Genomic DNA, 20,504 nt, shown 5'->3' with positions numbered 1-20,504 from the left:
GAGCTCTGCCATGTGCCGCCTCAGGGCTCAGGTTCGTGGCAACCACCCGTTTTCCTCAGCGCCACGGAACCTGAGTGCATCTCTTCTCTCGCACCTGAGAGACACGTCTGTGTGCTACCCACATGGCGACTTCCAGGGGCCCTGCTAAAGGAAGGAGGGGACTTGTCTGAGGAACCCTGCTGTGGGCTGCCGGAAGGAAACTGTTACCTGTAGAAGTCATGCATGGGATAGCTGGTGTAACTGGATATCTTATATAAACACTGGCCTCTACTGACAGCTTTTTCTATGGCATCTTGATTGTTCATTATTTTGTTATCTGTTGGGGGGGAAAGAAAAAACAAGCACACTAAGTCAATGACTTTTCAAAGACATCCAAGTCGTTTTTTTCCCACCTTTTAAGGCTTAAAATGATTAGGAACAGTTAGTTCTATGTCTGTGTTTTAGTTTCGGCACTTCTGCACATGAATGACTTGATGCAAGACAGCTGCTCAAAGGCAGGGAAGATGCTCAGACAATGCAGTGCAGCGCTCAGCCCACCACAACTGCTCCTCTGTGCATGGACTGCATGAAACTTCTGACCCGCCCTTGTTGAATACTTTGTGAACTGGTTTGTGAAGGATGGCTAGAGACAGGTTAGATCCCATCTCGTGCACGCTTCATCAGACACTGGAACTGGCTGCCTGTAAACTGCTCCTATTTTCTGAAAAAGTGCCTTGGGATTGTGAAGATCCACGCTTCCAGATCCCAAGAGCTGAGAGAGGTGTGCTTCTTTACTGGACATCTGTTTTCAGAGCTGTGACAGAAGACTTCCCATTATCCTAGCTTAGAACATGGAGTAGAGATGTGCAGTGACCATCTCACCCGCTCGGAACCAGTGACAGCTCAGAGACAGAAGACCTAATAACCACGTCTACATGACTGGAAAACCTTAAGTTACCTTTAGAATGTTCTGGCTATCCGTCTAAAAATCTCACAGGGCTCAGCTTGGCTTACAGCCCTCAGCCCAAATGCTTAGTTACAAACTCAGCTCAAAGCCAGACCAGATCGGAACCAGAAGCTGAAAAGAAGCGGTCCAATAAAAAGGCAAACCAGCACTGAATTAAAGCACAAAGTGACCAAACACAACCAACAAAGGCTCGGCTCACCTTTCATCGTGACGTTGACACCAGATGCGAGAAATAAACCCCCAAAGCGGTTGTTGAAAATCTGATTGCCTTCTAATGTTGCAGTAGCGTGATTTGTTATTTCAATGCCTGTTGTGGGTAGGGAATAGAGGAGAGAAAAGGAAAGGGGAGAAGTCAGTCCTTGGCCATTGTGCAGCTGCACCTCCCTGTGGGGCTGTGGGGGTTTCTGTGTGTTTTCGAGTTTTTTTAACCACCAGCTCAAGGACAAAAAGAAAACTGACATGGTTAGAAATGGGGACTGAAGCACTATAAATCTGAGGTTCAAATCCTCACTGAATCCTTTTGGAGAGCTACAGTTGGCACACACGGTTTCTAGCAGTAACAACATATTATCAGTGTATCTGACCATAACACAGTACTATTATCAGATATTCTCCAGAGGACAGGATTTTTGGGTGCTCAACCTTCACGTACACGTGGCAGCTCCTGGACATGCACTTTACCTTTTCTGAAACATTTTTAAAAAACAAATTTTCAAGAAGAGGACCTAAAAATCATCCCAATCTTCACTTTCATCATTCACCCACGTCTTCATTTCTCCTGGACTGCTCTCGACAGCGACCTATCCCTCCCCCCACTGCACACAAAACAACACCTTTACAGCCTCCTTCTCAGAAAACTTCCCTCTCCTGAAAAAAAGATGGGGGGAAACTCAGGAACACAATTTTAGTTGGAATGGAACGGAAGATGTGTAGACGTGTGATCGTTTAATATTAAACATTCCTCATTTCTTCTGGAGTCAGAAATGCTCATTTCAATCATTTTCCAAGTTTGTGGAATGACGGTTATACCTGAGATGCAATCGATGTCCCTCTAAAATCTATTTGTTATACGGTTCCTTGTTTTAAAGCAACAAAGCATCCATCAGATCTAACTATAAATATCTCCTAGACAACTTTATCCATCACTTATAAAATAAAACAGTGAAATAAATAGTATTTCACTGGAAAATGAGAAGGAAGACTATGCACTGATTCTCAACACATGAGCAATAAAAGGTATTTTAGCTACAATTCCAAAATTATTTCAAGAACAGACTGAAGGCCATCCCAATCGCTTGTTAAAACCTTCAGTGATGTGGGGTAAAGACACAGATTTAGCTCAGTGAACAGCTCACTCTAAGCTCCAACACTTCAAAATTTGGTCCGAACAACACAAACCTGCAGCAAAGCCATCAAATATTCGATTTTTCCTTAGCACAGGGTGGCTGTTGGTGCTGATAAGAACACCAGCTTGGGCATTCCTGAAGATATCGTTCTCTTCCAGAAGACCTATTACAGAAGCAGCAAAACAGAGATTTCAGATTGTTAACATTTCCTCCATAACCTGTAACCATTCTATGGAATGTTCATTCTTTCATCTCAGGAATATCCATCAATAGCACTGAAGTTGGCTAGTGAAGTTTAATGTCACTGCAGAAGCACAGAATGGTTTCGGTTGGAAGGGACCCTAAAGCCCACCCAGCCCCAACCCCTGCCATGGGCAGGGCTGCCCCCCACCAGCTCAGGCTGCCCAGGGCCCATCCAACCTGGCCTTGGGCACCTCCAGGGATGGGGCACCACAGCTCTGGGCAGCAGTGCCAGGGCCTCACCACCTTCTGAATGAAGAATTCTCTCCTAACATCTAACACAGATCTCCCCTTCTTTAGTTCAAAGCCCTTCACCCCTGTCCTATCGTATCTGCCCACGTAAAAAGTCACACTCCCTCCTGTCAGTTGCCTTTAAGTACTGGAAGACCTCAGTGCATAAGCGCATGAGGACACTTTTCACACAAGGATAGAATGGCCAGGGTTGGAAGGCACTTCAAGGACCATGAATCTCCAACCCCCCAGCCACAGGCAGGGCCTCCAACCTCCCCATTTAATACCAGACCAGGCTGCCCAGGGCCCCATCCAACCTGGCCTTGAACACCTGCAGGGACGGGGCAGCCACAACCTCTCTGGGCAATTTTCAGTGCATACTGTATGTAACATTCCGCACATAACAGAATTTGGGAATGTGGGAATGCATGCACAATTACAAAAAATCCCTCTAACTGCCATATTAATTTTACAAAAACGAGATATTTCAACTTTCAGATTTTCTTCTAGTTTCACTCTGCACTTGCTGCTAAAACTAGCAGCCTGCCAATACAAAGCTTAATTTGCATTTTTGTTATTGCAGGACAGGAATACCTTAAAATGATTCCTTTAAAAACGTTTCTTTTTTTTTTTTTCCCCATAATCTTTCACACTGGCAAAATCCAGAAAGTTCACATGCAAGATGTTGGCTAGGGAACTTGAATTGAGTACTGTCCTTCAGTGAAATGGCAAAGCTTACAGATGAGACAGAAGCACTGACGTAAGCAGTAATCAACACAGTCGTCTCAGATGAGATTAATTACCCCTCTGCCTCCCACAGAGTTTAGTATTAGTGATGTAATTAAGGCTAAAAAACACCACAGTACGTTTGTTACAGCTTATTACGTCAAAAGACAAGAGCTGGATTTCTAAAGAGTACTTTAAAATGGACACTGCTTAAACTGAAATCAAACTCTTGTCCAGAACACTTGATATATGCCAGAAAGGGAAAAATTACCTCTTCCTCCATTAAATATACAGATGCCTCCATCTCTTCCATCATGGATTTTGTTTCTCCTTAGTGTAGGATTGCTGTCTGTTTTAATCCACACACCAGCCATTGCATTATCAAAAATTTCATTGTCTTCTATAAATCCAAGCCCTAGAGAGTAGGAAAAACAATTAAAAATAGTAAAAGATATAAAATGGGAAAAGATAACATCTCAGAAAAATACCAACTGGGGATAGATGACAGAAACAGACCTACCAGAATTATAAACAAGAATACCACCATTCTGACCTCCCCAGATCTTGTTGCGTCTGATTTTGGGGTTGCTTCCAGTTCTAGAGATACAGATACAAAGAAATCATTTATCACAGCTTCCTGTTCCTCAAGGCCAAACTATGGAAGCGCCTCTACAGAAACATCCCACAGATGTGACTGATTGAAACCTTAACAAAATGCTGTATTTTCAAGTCAGCAAACAGATTTAAGTTTCCACACGCTTCAGAGCTCAATACCCAGCTACATTAGAGACAGTTCCTTCTGCTGAGCCGCAGCGTAAGAACGCTCCAACATTCTGAATTCCACACAAGTTATTTTTAGCAGTGAAGCAACAAGAGCAGTTAAAAAGAAAGGATGAAATAACACAACGCAGCATCTGTTTAGGCAGAGGAACGAGAATACACGTTACCTTATCTGAACCCCTGAGTACATGTGATTATAGATGTCGTTGTCTTCTAACACGCCGTGTCCGTTGTCGTAGAAATAAACTCCAACCTAGCACGGGAGAAATGTCATTATTAGTTTGAAGGTAATGAAATACAACCGTGGCTCTTCCTCCATCACCCTCCCCGCACGCTGAGTAGAACTCACCTGTTTCCCACTATGTATTCTGTTCCTCCTCAAGACCGGAGTGCTCCCCGTTGTCACCCAGACCCCAGCCAAAGTATTGCTGTAAACTTCGTTCTCCTCAATCACACCTTGGCCTTTTTCATGCTGAACACAAGAAGTGTAAGAGTGGAGACCAGCTGCTAAGTGCAAATACCCTTTTGCTGCTTCTAACCACCACCCCCCCTCGGCTCCTTTACTGTGGGAAGTCCTTCTCTCCAGGTATATACCTGCACTGTTTTTAAACAATAACGTTACATCACCATTTTGACTCTGTTGTAAAATTAACAACCCTCTGCATGTGAACCACTACACTTCAATGTTCTCCAGTAATACTTGCAAATCCTTGCTGCCTTTTGCTAGAAGAGGCACCTCCCCAGCACCAAGCCAGAGCTGGCAGCTGCTGCCCCTCAGACCAGCACCCAGCCTCATCCACTGGGCTGGCACACATCTCTTAAGGTAACTCTTTACCACATGCTTGTGCTTAAATGGAAAGCAGTACTCTCAGTGTGAACTGTCCTGGTTAGATCTGTAGAAGAAGCAGATGAAGCTCTCCACTTGCAGCATTAGCTGAACATCTGGCAATTTTTGGTAGGAAAAGAAAACGTTTCCTTCACCAAAATGCAAAATGGTGGAGGTAAACTGACAGCTGCATCAGTTTAACCAGAGGAGATCTCGTATGTGCTGAAAACTACACTTTATTCCTCACTTTACCCTCACACAATTAGCCTATTTTTCAACCTAAGAAATGCAGTCAGTGTAAGCACAAGCATGCACTTTACACACAATACTGTCCTCTTGTAAGCCTCTATGAACTGAAAGCAAGTTTTCCTGCCTGCCTGCAGGTAATGCTTACCACGTAAATGCCACCATGCTGACCATCATGAATCTTGTTGTGTCGAACTATGGGACAGCTGTTTGTTCTGATCTGTATTCCTGCCAATGCATTACCTGTTAACAGAAATGGCAGTCAATGCAACTTCTGTGCTCATTTTTCTCCGAATCCAAGATGCAGTAAGAAAAGCAGCTTACCATAAATGTCATTTCCTTCAATAAGGCCTCTTCCGTCACCAAAGATATAAACACCACCTTGATTCCCATTAAAAATTGCATTGCCCCTAAGAAGCAAGATAACAGTTGTGGAATTGTACAGCGCTATACAATACCCAGTGTCTAGGACTGTACAGCACTCAGAGTTGAAACAAAACAGAAACAGAATCTTTGTTTTGTGGCTTTTCAAGAAATACCCACTTCAAGTACACGCACAGCCAAACACAGACAGCCATTTCATTTTCACACATAAACATTCATAGTTCATTAACAATAAAGAAAATAAAGTTGCACATTTCCCATTCCCACCAAAGCTTCACCACTAAGCAGAGAAACATCAATACCTTATTGTTGGGTCACTGTTTGAGGTAATCCAAACACCTGCAAAGTTGTTTGCATAGATTTTGTTCTCTATGAATTGTCCTCTTCCTTTTTCATGGACATAGATGCCCCCGGTCTGGCCATGATGGATTTCACACCGAACCACTGTCGGATTGGCGTATGCTTTCACTTCAAAACCTGCTATCCTGTTCCTATGGATGTTGCAGCTTTCAAAATAACCCTTTAGACACAGAACATACAAAGTTTCCTGTAAATATCCTTTGTAAAGCGAAGGCTGAATGTTCTGATGTTCCCTCCCTTCCCAACACCACTGTTATTTAAGAGGGAACAACACCTGAATTGACAAAGTACGTATTTGGCTAATTAAAACAGCTTGTGTACTTGTTTTTGTTCCATCTACTCTAACAGACACTGCTTTGAAATAAATTAGGGTTACGTTTTTTAACTGATGTGATTTTGTTCACTGCTTTTCTTTTTCCAAGTGTTTTTCTTCTGCACTCCACGAGGGCCTTCTTCCTTCTCTCTTTCAAAGATCACACCATTACAGAAATGCAGATAATTCCTATCAGCTGTTTAAAAAATACAGGTCTTTAAAAATGAAATTAAAAAACAAAAAAGAATGTTTTTTCTTAAGGGTTTACTGATGCTATACTCTTGAAATAAAAAAAAGGTCAGAAAAATGTGCCTAACGAAGTCTGGAATAGCCTCTGTCTGAGAGTAGGTGGATTTTATAAAGACTGCACAAAAGCAGCATAAAATAATCCACATTCACAATGCAAAACAAACCCTTCCTTTTTAGGGCCAAGGAAAAATCTGCTATATGCTACAAAAGACCAACGGAATTTTTATGCATTCTACAGAGAGAGCGGCATAAGCTTCGTTTACATTCTGGACTGTATAAACACTCCTTTAAAATTACCAGATCTGAAATATTTTGAAGAATGCCTTCTCATTTGGGAACAAGGAAAACGAAGCCTTATGCTTAGGGCTCCATTTCAACATGGCAAAATTACTTCAGCTCATTCTTCCAGTCAACTGAAGGTTCTCTGTTGTTTGCATACAGCGGCCCACCACCATTCCATCTGGTATCTTGCCTCTGGCACCTGGCAAGAGACATCTGTGTGTGGCAGGGAGGGCTGCTGCTGGGCTCCTGCCTGCAGGCTCAGCGCTCGGCAGAACGTGGCTGGTTTAGGAAGAAGAGGTTAAGTTTCACAGGCATCGGAAGACAAAAAACAGGCTGAGAACTTGGAAGTGAAAAACAAAGCACTCTTTAACCTCTCAGAGTTGGCACTGCGGTACAGAAACCCACGGGAAAATAGTGTGCAGGGTAAGAATCTGGCACTGCAACGTACTTGTCCCACTTCACAGTCACAAGCGGTGACCTGGTGCTCACCAGCACACAGGAACTCCTGGGACTGAAGGCTGCAGTGAGCATGCCCTGGTGCAGATGGTGATCTAGAGGAGGGCAGGTCTAGCAAAAAACAGAAGTCAGAACCCCGAATTTCAGGAGAGCAAACTTCAGGCTATTTAAGAAATCCCCTGGATGGGATCCCCTGGGAAACGGTCCTCAGGGACAAAGGAGTGGAGCCTTTAGTGACTGGAAGAAGGGAAACACTACAGAGACCCCATCTTGTGAGGCCCCATCTGCAGTACTGTGCCCAGACCTGGAGTCCCCAGCTCAGGAAAGGTGTGGAATTTTTGGAAAGGATCCAGCAAAGGCCACCAAGACGCTCAGAGCACTGGAACACCTCTCCTATGGAGACATGCTAAGGGATCTGGGCTGGTTCAGAGGACCACGGAGACCTCACTGCAGCCTTCCAATGCTGAAAGGGAGCTTATGAACAAGAGGGAAACCAACTTTATACACGGTTGGATAGTGACAGCACAAAGGGGGATGGTTTTAAACTAAAACAGGGGAGATTTAGGTTAGATGTTGGGGGAAATTTTTCACTGAGATGGAGATGGCACTGCTGCCCAGAGCTGTGGCTGCCCCATCCCTCAAAGCCAGGTTGGATGGGCCCTGGGCAGCCTGAGCTGTATCTCATTTAGTGCTTGGCAATACAACTACATGACCCTTGAGGTCCCCTCCAACCCAAGCCATTCCATGATTCTATGGAAACCTACTCAACTGCATGCAGGATTTTTATCTGGAAGACACTGTGCTGCTTAAAGGCTATTTCCACTCTGCAGTGATCTCATCTCACCACCTGTTCCAGCAGCCTGATCGAGAACCTCACAACTAAGGTTCTGAAGCATTTCCACAGTGGAACTGGAACATTCTTAATGATTGGATGTTGTTAAAAATTTCACCTGCTTATTGAAGTGCTTCCCAAGCACACAGGCCAGTGTTACTGCACTTCTCCCTTTTTTTTTTTTCCTTTTTCAAACTCAATGTATCACAAAGACTGCATCACACTGCACATAACATTTCCAAGCCTCTAGCTGTAGTTACTATGTGAGATAAGAGGATCACTCCTCATATTTTTAGCTAAGATAACTATTATTCATGTGTTTTCTTTAATGTGCCACTGTTTCTTTTGTATAAAAAGGAAGGGGTCTTTGGACTCCACCTTGCTTCTATCATAGCACTGGAATACACAGTTTAGCTGTAAGAAAACAGATCAAATACTGTTGTTTCAAATGAATCGAGTGAATGCAGTCTGGTTTCATTATTATTTTTCTTTTTAAAACTGTTCAGTACCCATACACTTAATTCCAGACTTCAGGACTTAAATCAGAAGCTTCTCCTAGCAGACTTTCAGCCAACTCACAAGCTCTCCTTTAGAAGCTACAGAAGCACTCTCCCTCACCAGGCTTCCTCCAGATGAATTCACTTTATTACATGTTTCAGAGCATATTCATGTCTTGGAGAGGCTTATGGACATACACATACACTGAAATGGATTAGGAGTGCTTATATAACACATCAATACAGCTTAGATGAAGCTCCAAACCCTCAGATAACATAAAATTAAGATGTAACATCTTAGGCTTGTCAGTACCCTTTACAAAATGGCCACACAAGTACATCCCTAGAACATATAAAATAAAGCAAAAACATACACAAATGTGTATGAATGCAACCCTACTAACACACGCATACGTTGCTAAAAGGGAGTTCTGTGTGGGTACCACTTCGTCCAACACAGAGCAAATATGTACCCCAGGATGTAATGGAGAATGCAAGAGAAGTACCTAACAGCAGAATTCCACTATGCCTGGCCTTCCATTGACAAGAAGAACGCCAGTCCCCCAGGACGGCTAAGGCTGGCAGGGGCCTCTGGGTCCGTCTGCTCCAAACCTGCTCCAGCAGGAACCCCCAGAGCAGCTGGGGAGGCTTCTCCAGCACTGTGCCAGTATTCCAGCATCCACACAGCGCAGGAATACTTCCTGGTAGTCAGAGGAAGCCTCCTGTGTTCCAGTTTGTGCTCCCTGCCTCTTGTCTGTCACCGGGTACCACTGGAAAGAGCCCGGCTCTGGCTTCTTTGCACCTTCAAGGATTTACATACACTGGGGAGATCCCCAAGTCTCCTCTTCTCCAGGCAGGAGGCTTGTGCCAGCAGCAATCAGTAACTGCATCAGATGTCCTGACCAGCTTACAGTGAGACGAGGAAACTACAAGTCAAATGCTACAACTAGTACTGTGTTACTCCTCTATTCCTACTTCTACTTCCCCAGCAACCCGGGTAGAAAGAAGAAAGGCCTCATTAGTTTCTTCTATACACAGTGCATCTTCTGTTACTACTCTTTCCAGATCACCAATATCAAAATCTCAATCAGCAAACAGAACAAGCACCTACAAGGGCAGGAGAACATGCTAACAAAAGGAAGAAAGACCCATAATTAAGTGAGCCTAACAATATGCAGGGATCAAAATTTGCATCTTCTAGAACTACCCTCTTTTTTTCCATTATCAAATACACTGAATTTTTTGAAAGCTTGCTATGTTATTTTCTTGCCATAGTTACATTCATTATTTATTGAAATTACAGAAATTCATTTCCCAAAGTAAATACCTTATTTTATTCAGTAGGCACCTGATAGCTGGCCAACACTCCTCCAACACAGAAGAACCTCACGTTCAAGAGGAAAGTTAAGGCAATGTAGTGGCTGAATTGATGCATTTAGTTTCTTTAAAATGCTGTACTACTGTTTATTTGGAGCAAGCATTCAGTGAGTAAAACTGAAAATGATTATTTTAGTTAGACAACTGAACCTACTAAATCTGGGCGGAGCGTGTGACAGTGAGATGAAATACACGGGGGATATGGAAGGAACAGGGGATCCAAAGGTCAGAAGATGAAGTGAGACAACGAAATGAGAAAACAGAGGTACATTTTACACCCAAGCTGTGTTTGTAACAGTGACCTGGGAGCTGTTTTTCTCAGCTACTCAACGCCACTGGTGTTCAGTGCTTGCATTTTTACAAGTATTATTTTTTCTTCCTTGTAAAATTGAGTAACATCTACCAACAAAATAACAACTCAGATGACAACAGATATTTACTTGCAAAGAGTGAGTATGTAACATAACAAGTCCAATTACAGCCTTGACAAAGAAGAGGCCTAACGCATTCAGCCATAGCTGGTCAGGCACCTTGTCAGGTATTAAGGCTGGGAACAAAATGTATGGAAAGGAAGATGCAGCACTATCCCACAGCATGTGACACGTGTATTTGGTTTGGCTGACCTCATTCTCCAGCAGCGTTCTGAAATCAAGCCTGTTACAGGAAGGCTTCCATTACAGCAGCACCTATTTATCTACAGCACCATTAAAACTGAAAGCCCAAAGCAAGTGGCTAGAGAGTTTATTATTTTCTATAACAAGAGGTATATGCAATCCCTGCCGAGCAGTATCCAACTCCTGCAGCAAGATAATCAAATTCTGTGCTAGAGGAAATCCAAAATCACGTTGATTTTGTTACTACACTTGATCTGAAAGCGAGCAGCATTAACCTCAGTAGCCCTCATTTGGTCTGGCATTTTGTTCACTGTACTTTAATCACATTCTGTACTTCCAATGTGCAGCCCACGTTTGCATTCCTAACTAAAGAAAAAAGTGACCAGAAAAAAAACTATCATTTTTGTCAGCTGGATGCAGAGAATTACAAGTTTGGCATTCAAGCAGGAAAAAGGATGATCTGGCACTGTGTGGAAGACATGCAGTATTTTGCCAGAAACAAACAAGCAAATAATTTTTTATTCCAATGGCAAAAATCCATTCTGTTCTCTATTTCTGGGGCTATGCACACTGATTACTCACTACCTTACACGTACATGGAAGGTATCACCTTCATTCCACACAAACATTCTCATTAAAGAACATCTGAATGCTGAAGCAAGCTGGGCATGCTCTGCTTCAGAGCTGTAACGTTAGAACAGAGCCAATGTAAGAGTCCACATTCTATTATGTTTTTGTATCTTCTGGCACCTTACTAAAGGTACAGAATCCTACAACATTTTTTTTGTCAGTTTCACAAGCAAATGTATGTGATAGTGTAAATCTAAGCCTTCCATGTGCATCCTATTTCAAAAGGCATTTTATCACGTCAACATCATTCAATCTAAGATGCTGTAAATCATCTGCAAAAAGTTTGCCTACATCCCTTCCAGCTAGAACTGTCTTTAAAGTGAAGTTGCCCACACAAGGACAAGCAGAGGAGGCTCAGGGGAGACCTCATTGCACTCTACAACTTCCTGAAGGGAGGCTGTGGTGCAAAAGGGTCTGGCCTCTTCTCCCAGGCAAATAGTAGGACCCGAGGAAATGGCAAGAAGTTATACCAGAGGAGGTTTAGGTTGGATATTAGGAGAAACTTTTTCTCTCAAAGGGTGGTCAGGCACTGGAATGGCTGCCCAGGGAGGTGGTGGAGTCGCCGTCCCTGGTAGTGTTCAAGAGGCGCCTGGATGAGGAGCTACGAGAGATGGTTTAGTAGCTTGTGGCACTGATATGAATGGGAGGGTGGTTGGACTGGATGATCTTGCAGGTCGTTTCCAACCTTGTGATTCTGTGATTCTGTGACAAAAGAAGCTGCCATAGGCAGATTTTAAAACATCTGTTGACATGTAAAAGCAGGTTTCTTTTAAACATTTACTTGATAACAGACAAGACCTGAAGACTTCAGCTACTCAAGGTCTACATTTCTTTCTTGAAAAGAAGAAAATAAAGCGTTACCATGCCATGGTCAAAAGTGAAAACGCCAACATCACGTCCATGGTGAATGTGATTCCGCCTGATAATGGGATTTCCGTGGTTTTTAACCCAAATCCCTGCTAATGCATTGTTGGAGATCTCATTGTCCTCATATATTCCCTAGGAAATAGAACAGGTAAATTAAGATGGGAATCAGGAACAGTCAACAATTGCATCAAAGTAAGGAAATTTTGACAGCAAATACCTGTGCATGGTCTGTAATATAAAGCCCAACATTTTCACAGTCGCTGATGTTACAGTGTTTAATAGTAGGACAAGCTCCTTGGCCACTAACACATACTGCAGAGCCAACTGGAAGAAAACAGAACAGTTACCATAGCGTCAGAGCAGAGCATATTTATAAATAGTCTGGCAGCGCCGCTGCAAGAAAAGTTAAGAGTGAACTGATATTTTTAAAGGCTGAGGCATGCGCAGTGCCAAACCCTGGAAGCCACTGGCAGAAAAACACCCATGTCATCATTCTGCAGATGCAAAAACTGAACTAAGAGTTGCTTTTTAAAATCCCTTCTCCATGCTGCACAGCCGCATCCGACTGCCAGAACTCACAGTGGTTGAAATAATGACTCATGTTTACGAAAGCTCTTGCTCAGTAATTTGCCCACATTAGGCCCACTGTATGCCAATGGCTTACGACAGACAAAAGACCACAGAAATAAATAAAATTTTAATGATAATCGCTGCCTTATTTTCATTTCATTGTAACTTTCACAATGCGCCACATCAAGGAGCACAACCAAACCGTCCTTTTGCAGCATGCAAAGTCGTACTGTCTCGCTCAAGACAAGCAGGAGACAGGCATGAAGTACAGAACCACACACAAGACACACAATTGAATCTGAAAGCTCCTTGCTGCAGCCCCTTGGATGACATCAACTACTACACTTCTACCCAGACAACAAACTTGAGGCTGCTACGGCTCAAAACTGCTTGAGAATTCATCAGCTCAGTTCAACTCTCAACTCCATGAAGGATGAAAACATGAAACTCCGCTCCCCCTAAAATCAGTGGCACATTTACAGTGATTTCTGAATGGAAAGATTTCATCTAAGCATTATTTGGCCTACATAACGCACACCTTCCTCTCAAGTAAACACCATTAAATCAGCAAGCCAGCACATGCCCTATTAGTAAGCTTTCGTATTATCTTCAAGTGTAGTACCACAAAGACTATGCTTTCTTTTTTTAAATCCTGAAGAAATTATTTTGTCTTATCTGACCTTATGAACACAGTAAGGGATTCCCTGAATTAATTCCTGCTTCAATTCTTGTAGCTGGAGCTTCAGCATGTATTTTTTAGAAATACATTTAATATTGATTTCAAGATTTTCAACAACTGAGAAAAGACCATAAAGCTTATTAGCTAGTTACAGACTCATTACCCTGTTAATTTACATTTTAATTTTTCAATTTAATTTCTCCAGCTTCAGTATCCAGTTACTGGTTATGGGTACATTAGTATAAAGAGAACCAATGAATGTATGAATTTCGTGCAAGAAAAGCATTCCTTCAGCCAACTCCTTCACTAAGTAACAAGCTGTGGTCAGTGTGTTCTTCATTACGAATGAATTCTTCTCCTTTATCTTTCAGGACTTCTCATTGAACTGTTCCTAACATTTCATTATGTTGTTATGGACACCAGGACCTGATCTGAACCAGGAATAAGAAGCGTAATACAATCTCTCTATTTCTCCTCCATATCCCCACAGATGCAGTGAAGGATGACACTGGTTCTTCTGGCCACATGACAAGCTCATATTCAACTCTTCACTGCAGTGATTCTTACAGCTTTCCCAGGAATACAGCTTCCCAGGATAGAGATTTATCACTTACACACAACAGGCTTTTGTTCCTAGTTACTTGCACTTACCCACATTAACACAAACATTATGAGAGTTACCTTCCAAAAAGGGTCTAGCAGCTCATCCTCCTCCTCATTTGTAACACCCTAAATCATCATCACCTACAAATCCCATCAGTACACTTTTTATTTCTCTGCAAGTCACTGACAATGTTAGTAGCTTAAAGTCAAGCAGCCATCTTTGAAACAGCCACAAAGTAGCCAACAACCCTACAAGTTATTTAAAATCTATTTGATGTGTGCTCTGTTAATTCTGTGGAATTCAAGTGCTTGAAGTAGTGCAAGATGAAGTCAAATATCTTTCAGGGATCCACGCATTTACACTACGACTGCTACCTTCTTCAAAACAAGTCATCAAGAATGCTAAGTGCAATGCAACCATTAAAGCTATCTGTAAGTAGACATAAATTTCCTTTGATTAATAAATTTTAATTACGGATTGACCAAACCCTGCATTCACTATCTCATTCCATCTAGGATCAATAAGTAGCACTGCAGGCCATATTTCATCCCGTTTAGCTCCTGCTACGCCTGCCCTCTCCCATCTTCTCCAACAGGGTCATACATCACCTAACCCAGGCTTCAAGATCCTGTTGATACATAATAGGAGTCCAGAAGACATTTTGGCCAGTGCTTTTTAAGTCCTTGTGATTTTAGAAGGCCTGTTTTTACAGCTGTTTAACCTCATCCACTCTTCCTGTCAGAGTGGAACATACTTCACCATCCCTCTAGGGTACGAGCACATTTATCATTCCTACCTGTTCTCATTAAATATGGAACAAAAATTACACAACACTTTGCCACCCAAATTCTTCTTTATCTATGACAGACCAGCATCTCTACTGAAACCCTCTTTCCAAGTTAAGCTGTCCTAACTCACTTGTCCTCCTGTTTTTTGGGGCCTTCCCCTCCTCAGAAGGAAAGAATCTCCATTTCAATGGAAGGCTCGTGTTCTGCTGAGGATTTACTACAGTTTCTGGCAATTCTTACTTGTTGCCTACTTGTATTATCTGCATTTTTGGGAACTCAGTAAAATGCTCTGGAAGTATTGCTCTTTTCACATTTTGATTATTAAAAAATGTAATCTTTATTCTGACTCACTTCAGTGGACTTATTTGTTGTGTGAAATTGGTACTTCAAGAGTGCTAAGCATATATATTACTGGTTCAGGCTTTATTTATTTGTTCTTAACCCGGAATATAATAACTGCATACACTTGAGCAACACTTGAATAAATAAATGAGGCTCTCTTCCATCAATTTCTGTTTTTACCTATCGAGATGAGAACTAATACAGATTTCCTCTGCAATTAATGCAGAATATTTGGACTCAGAATCTTGCCACTTAAACTTTGTTTCACAGATGCTTTGGACTGGCAGTAAGAGACCTTCAGCTGAAATTACTCACACAGCTCCCATCTAGACATATTACATACATTAAGAACTTTACATATAACAATGTAGAAAGATGCTTTAATGCAATTAGGAGATCCAAAGAAAGGGTATCAAGCATGTGCGAGGAGAGAGATTTTGAATGCTTATGGATCAATATTTCAGAGATGCCACTGACTGGGAACAGTAAATGCCTTTTTTGGCAGACTGCCATTCTTCCTACCTTTTTTACACACACTCAATACTTCCTGAGTAGGTTATAGCAAGGCTTGGTAGAATTAAAAAGTCAATAAAAATTAATAATCAATAAGCGTTGACAGCACAGCCTATGCACTGCCTTCAAAATTGACCAGAAACGTTGACTTCAGAGCAGAGAAACAAATACAGTGCATCCAAAATTCAGCAATCCAGTGGGCTGAAGAGGACAAAAGTCCAAAATTATCAGAAATGGCTTGTCATAACAAACACTGGCCAGGAAAAATTGAAACAACTTTTACAAACCTTTTTCACAAAAACATCAAGACCTACTAACTTACAGATAAACACGTTCCAATATGAAACCATGCAACTCTTTAAGATGCTTTTCAAAGGAAGTTTAAGGGAGTCCAATAAATTATTTTAATTCCTCCCATTTATGAGTTATGCAGGGGAATAGAAAGAACAAACTTATTTCACATCCTTGAAATTCCCAGATTTAAGTTTAAAAAAAGGTAAAATTAAAGAAGCCAATGTACTGAGAGTAGCTAGCTGTCCTTTGTTCTTCATCTCTTATCACTTTCCCATAATAGCTATCTGTCCCCCATAAAACAGATGGCAATGCGAAGCAGAGCTGCTTTATTCATAACTGTGGTAGAGTTTTACAACCTGAAACCTCTAAGAAAGAACATGTCTTCCTCTGTGAGGCACAGTCAAAGGAATCCTTCCACTGTCCTCATTACAGCTCCCTGGAGGATTTCCTGTTCGCACCAGAAAAATATAGTCTGTGTCTAGCTGAAGATCTGCTAATTTCCCTGCCTCAATGTTGAGCTGAGCAACTATTATGCACAGCCTGCTGTGTAGATTCATTCCACTTTGCCACCTGAACTTAGATATCTAAAGTTTATATTGTGGTTTCCATGCAAAGACTCAGTATCTCCATTCTTGTTCACCTCTTTTTTCCAATTCTCCAACTATACTTTATCTGCTTGTTTTTGAACATGTTAAAACTTGCTGTGTCTTCTTGTGAATTGTCATGTCTTGTTTCCAGTGCCCGTAGCTGTCACAATGCCTCCCAGACCTTCACTGCCTCTGACCCTCTCTTTCCAGATTCTATTCTGCTGATGGTTAAATTTCTCATTATCCCTGACGGTGAAACGAGTGTTTAACCATTCACATCATGTATTTCTTCTGTCAGTATAGCTAGCAACTTATAGTTAGCACACATTAAATCCTTTCCACTCCTGACAGGAAAGAGAACTTAGCATAAGAGTTATAGCTCACAAACAGTTTTAATGTCATCAAATTCCAACAATGCACGCTGTAATTAATCTAATGTAAAGGTCCCACATGTGCCCTCTTCAAATGCTGCCTCCTGCCAGCTACAGTAATGCAAACCAGAAACAAGTAAGTTTTGTATAAACACTCTCCTATGACTGTTCAGGTTTTAAACTAACTGCCCAATGAGTCCACAGTGACTCAACTGGAAGGCCAAGTATACAGGATAGCAAAGGTTCTGGACCCACATCTTGGTAATAATGTCACTGAAAGTTAAAGAAGTTTAAAGCTCTGTAATGAATACCCGCACAAAAAAGAAAAGAAACATGCCAACATTAGTCACAATTTGTGTGCTGCTTTCACGCACTCGGGTTAGATTAGTCAGCACCAAGCAGTGTCAATCTCAAACAATAAGAAGCCCACTAACCTGTACAAGTACTTCGAATAATACAGTGATCTATAATTGGACTGCAGTTCACGGTGATCTCTAAGCAGTGGTGTGCATTGTGGTGCTGAGCAGATTTGTCATCAGGATTGAACTGGAAAAGGAAAACGAGCATTCATCTATTGGCTCAGGCATTAAGATGAGATTATTAAAAGCTCCACTCGAGTTTCAGATTCTTACCCTGATTGTCATATATCCAACATAGGCATCTTCAGAACCCTCCATAAAAACGAAGGTGGAATCTCTAGTGTTTTCTATTATAACCTTATCTGCTACTTTTCCAGGAGCTGCAAAACATGAAATCTAAGTTTTTAGCATATGCTGGTGAAAAAAGGTCCTCAAAGAATTCTGTTCAAGGCAACAACAGAAGAAAATGAACATTATTTCTGGAACATAGAAATCATGGAATCACATAAATATTTCAAAGATGATGAAAAAAGTAGCCTAACAATCTTGTACCAACTCAATATCTAGCAGCATAAGAAAATCTTCTCTTACACAGAGCTAGTTTTTCTGACTTCTAGTTTGTTGGAATATCTAGGAAAATAGCTCCTCATTAAAATAAGGTACAAACTGAACATTTATACAAGAAAAAAAACCACTAGCTGCAAAATACCAGCACGCTTTCTGTATAGAAACCACACAGTTCAACAAACCCAGATTCTAGTCTAGAGGCACTGTAATTCTCTTACCAAACATAGCTTAGTTTGGTATTTTAAACTCTTTTCTTAAACCTAAATACATGCATTTCATCACTAATTTAAACCAATTTATACAACAAATTAGTAATCTGCTTATGATCTCAGTAATCAGCAATGACTCTCAACACCTCTCAGAGTTGAAGTGGTTTCTTCATTATTATTTACAAGAAAATCTTGTACAACAAGACTGAGCTCTACTTCTGAAAGCATACAGAAAGTTTCCAAAATAGTTCATTTCCATGTTCCCATACTCTGCAGACTGATTTCCCACATTAACAGCAAGGCTCTGCTGTATTTTCATCCTTAAGCCAAAGGCAGAACACGCTTACATATGTACTGTAAAAGCCAGCAGAGGGAGCACAAGTTAACATCAGTCTTAAGAATGGTGTAAATTTACAGTGATACTCATTCACAAGCAAGAGACTGTTTAATTCAAAACTGCACAGTAAATATGCAAGCTAGAGCAATCCTTCCTCAATGTATGAAATGCAAACATTCAAGTTTCACAAATTACAGCAAATAAGTTATGGGAACAGCTGAGAGTTGCAACCAATTTCGAAACAAGAGATATGCAAATACAGACAGATTTGCCCTCAATTTTCTATTTTATTGAAGAGCCTATGCACAGGATTTCTCACCAGCAGATTTTTCTGTTGTCTGTTGACACCAGAAGAGACAAGTGGTATGTCCTGTTCTTTATCACTCAGGCAGAAAGGTGCCAGTCAGAATGAAGCAATATTTACATCATTATCCAGCTTGTTCTCACTATCTAAAAGCCAGATCTCTGCTTTCACTACAGCAAATGTTTTAAGGTAGTCTAGCTCTTCATACCACTATTCACTCACTACCAGACAATAACTAAAAGAGGCCTTGTATCACCATACAAAACAATTTTATGTGGCCTGGTAACATATCTATCTATTGGATGTTTTCTCACCATAGTGTAAATGCAGTGGTAAGCACAGCCGTGCACTCACATGCTGTTCACTACAGGTATCTCCTTCCTCTCAGCACAAGAGTTAACTTACAGCTCTGAGTTTGGGTGGTCCCAGAACACCCATTATGGAACATGCCAATTAGTAAGACCAGCATGTTCAGATGATCCACCAGGAAAAGGCTTAAAAGGGAAGGGGACTTGTTAAAGCACTGGCTTCATTTTAAATGAATCAAAGAAATTTTATGCTCCAACTTAATCTTTGCAAAATAATTATTCAGAGAAATATCTCTATTTCAATTTTTGGCTCAGATCACCTTAGAAAAGATAAACCAATATAAGAAAGGGAAAAGACAAAGAAAAGGGCCATTAATTTCATAATCAAGCAAAGAAGTCCATTTGCCAGGTCTAAGAGAGTCAACATTCCACAGGATCAGTTCGACTGCAGCATAAGGGCTCAAAATGAAACTATTTTAGAAAGCTTAACAGAAAGCCTATAAATAAGAGCCTGCTCATTTTAAAAAGTAAATTAATTTAAATAATTAAAAAATTAACTGGATGCAGCATCAGAGTTCTTTAATTTCTGAAAATGTATTAAACTATTTCAGTTTTCAGTGCATTAACAGGAAATAACACCAGATTCTGCAGAAAATAATTGTTAAGACCCTCTGTAACAGGCAAAATGCTGAGATCCTCCCAGATTCTGAACTCTACAAAATCCACAATGAAGAGCACAGCACTGAATTTGTCAAATGTATTTCCAGTTCAAAGATGCAGAACAGGTACCTGAAAAGGAGTTCAGGCTATGAGAAGACTTTTTTTGAACACAGAAAGTATTTAACTGTGACACTCCTCACCATTTTAGATTTTACCATCCTTAAAATTACAGTTACTGTTCTCATTGTTGCTACTGTTTTTCCTTTACTGGAAAAATCCTTCAATAATTCCCTTTTCACTTATCTGCACATTATTTAAATCAAGTGGAAAAATGAAAGCCCTACCTCCCATAATACAGGGCAAAAAAAGAAATAAAGACTTTCAGGTAAAGATACATATATGGATAACTACTGAAGCAGTTAAGGGGAATTTTGCCATCTTGAGTGACACGAGAACTCCACAGAAGGCCTGCACTCCTGCATATAGCTGACTCCCCTTCACCTACTACTTTCCCATGTCCACCCCTCCAAAACCTAAAAAATATTAATATTTATTTATTAAGAAGTTAATAGGCATTTCTGTCCACTGAACTAGATGCATCAGAACAGGACTTCTACTCTTGCTTTCTACTTGATGGTTTAGATAAGCCACGTTAGTAATTTGTTTCATGACAAAGTCACCAGTTAGTTGACCAAGGGAAGGCAGTATATGTTGTTATTTTATTTTTTTCCCATTTCAGGACAGCTTTTGGTATTTTCTCTTACAGTATCCCTCTGGACTGCATACATCTAGCCAGGCACATAACGTGGG

At 41.1% G+C, this 20,504-nt stretch overlaps 1 protein-coding gene across 1 annotated transcript in view; it reads right to left on the bottom strand.

The window, feature by feature from the left end:
- Positions 1-20,504, bottom strand: part of FBXO11 (F-box protein 11) — a gene marked incomplete at both ends in the record, with an annotated part of 64,115 nt that overhangs the window by 460 nt on the left and 43,151 nt on the right. The window contains 14 exons of the mRNA XM_079550212.1: positions 208-316; positions 1,146-1,253; positions 2,345-2,455; positions 3,761-3,904; positions 4,010-4,086; positions 4,437-4,522; positions 4,619-4,741; positions 5,490-5,584; positions 5,666-5,751; positions 6,028-6,245; positions 12,197-12,334; positions 12,420-12,526; positions 17,385-17,496; positions 17,583-17,689. Coding sequence (XP_079406338.1) covers positions 208-316; positions 1,146-1,253; positions 2,345-2,455; positions 3,761-3,904; positions 4,010-4,086; positions 4,437-4,522; positions 4,619-4,741; positions 5,490-5,584; positions 5,666-5,751; positions 6,028-6,245; positions 12,197-12,334; positions 12,420-12,526; positions 17,385-17,496; positions 17,583-17,689 — 1,621 coding nt within the window. The remainder of the gene's footprint in view (positions 1-207; positions 317-1,145; positions 1,254-2,344; positions 2,456-3,760; positions 3,905-4,009; positions 4,087-4,436; positions 4,523-4,618; positions 4,742-5,489; positions 5,585-5,665; positions 5,752-6,027; positions 6,246-12,196; positions 12,335-12,419; positions 12,527-17,384; positions 17,497-17,582; positions 17,690-20,504) is intronic.

This window comes from Tetrao urogallus, assembly GCF_951394365.1.
Source record: "Tetrao urogallus genome assembly, chromosome: 2".
Classification (NCBI taxonomy): Eukaryota; Metazoa; Chordata; class Aves; order Galliformes; family Phasianidae; genus Tetrao; species Tetrao urogallus.
Note: the sequence above shows the minus strand (reverse complement) of the source record. Positions and strands in the feature narration are given on the sequence as shown.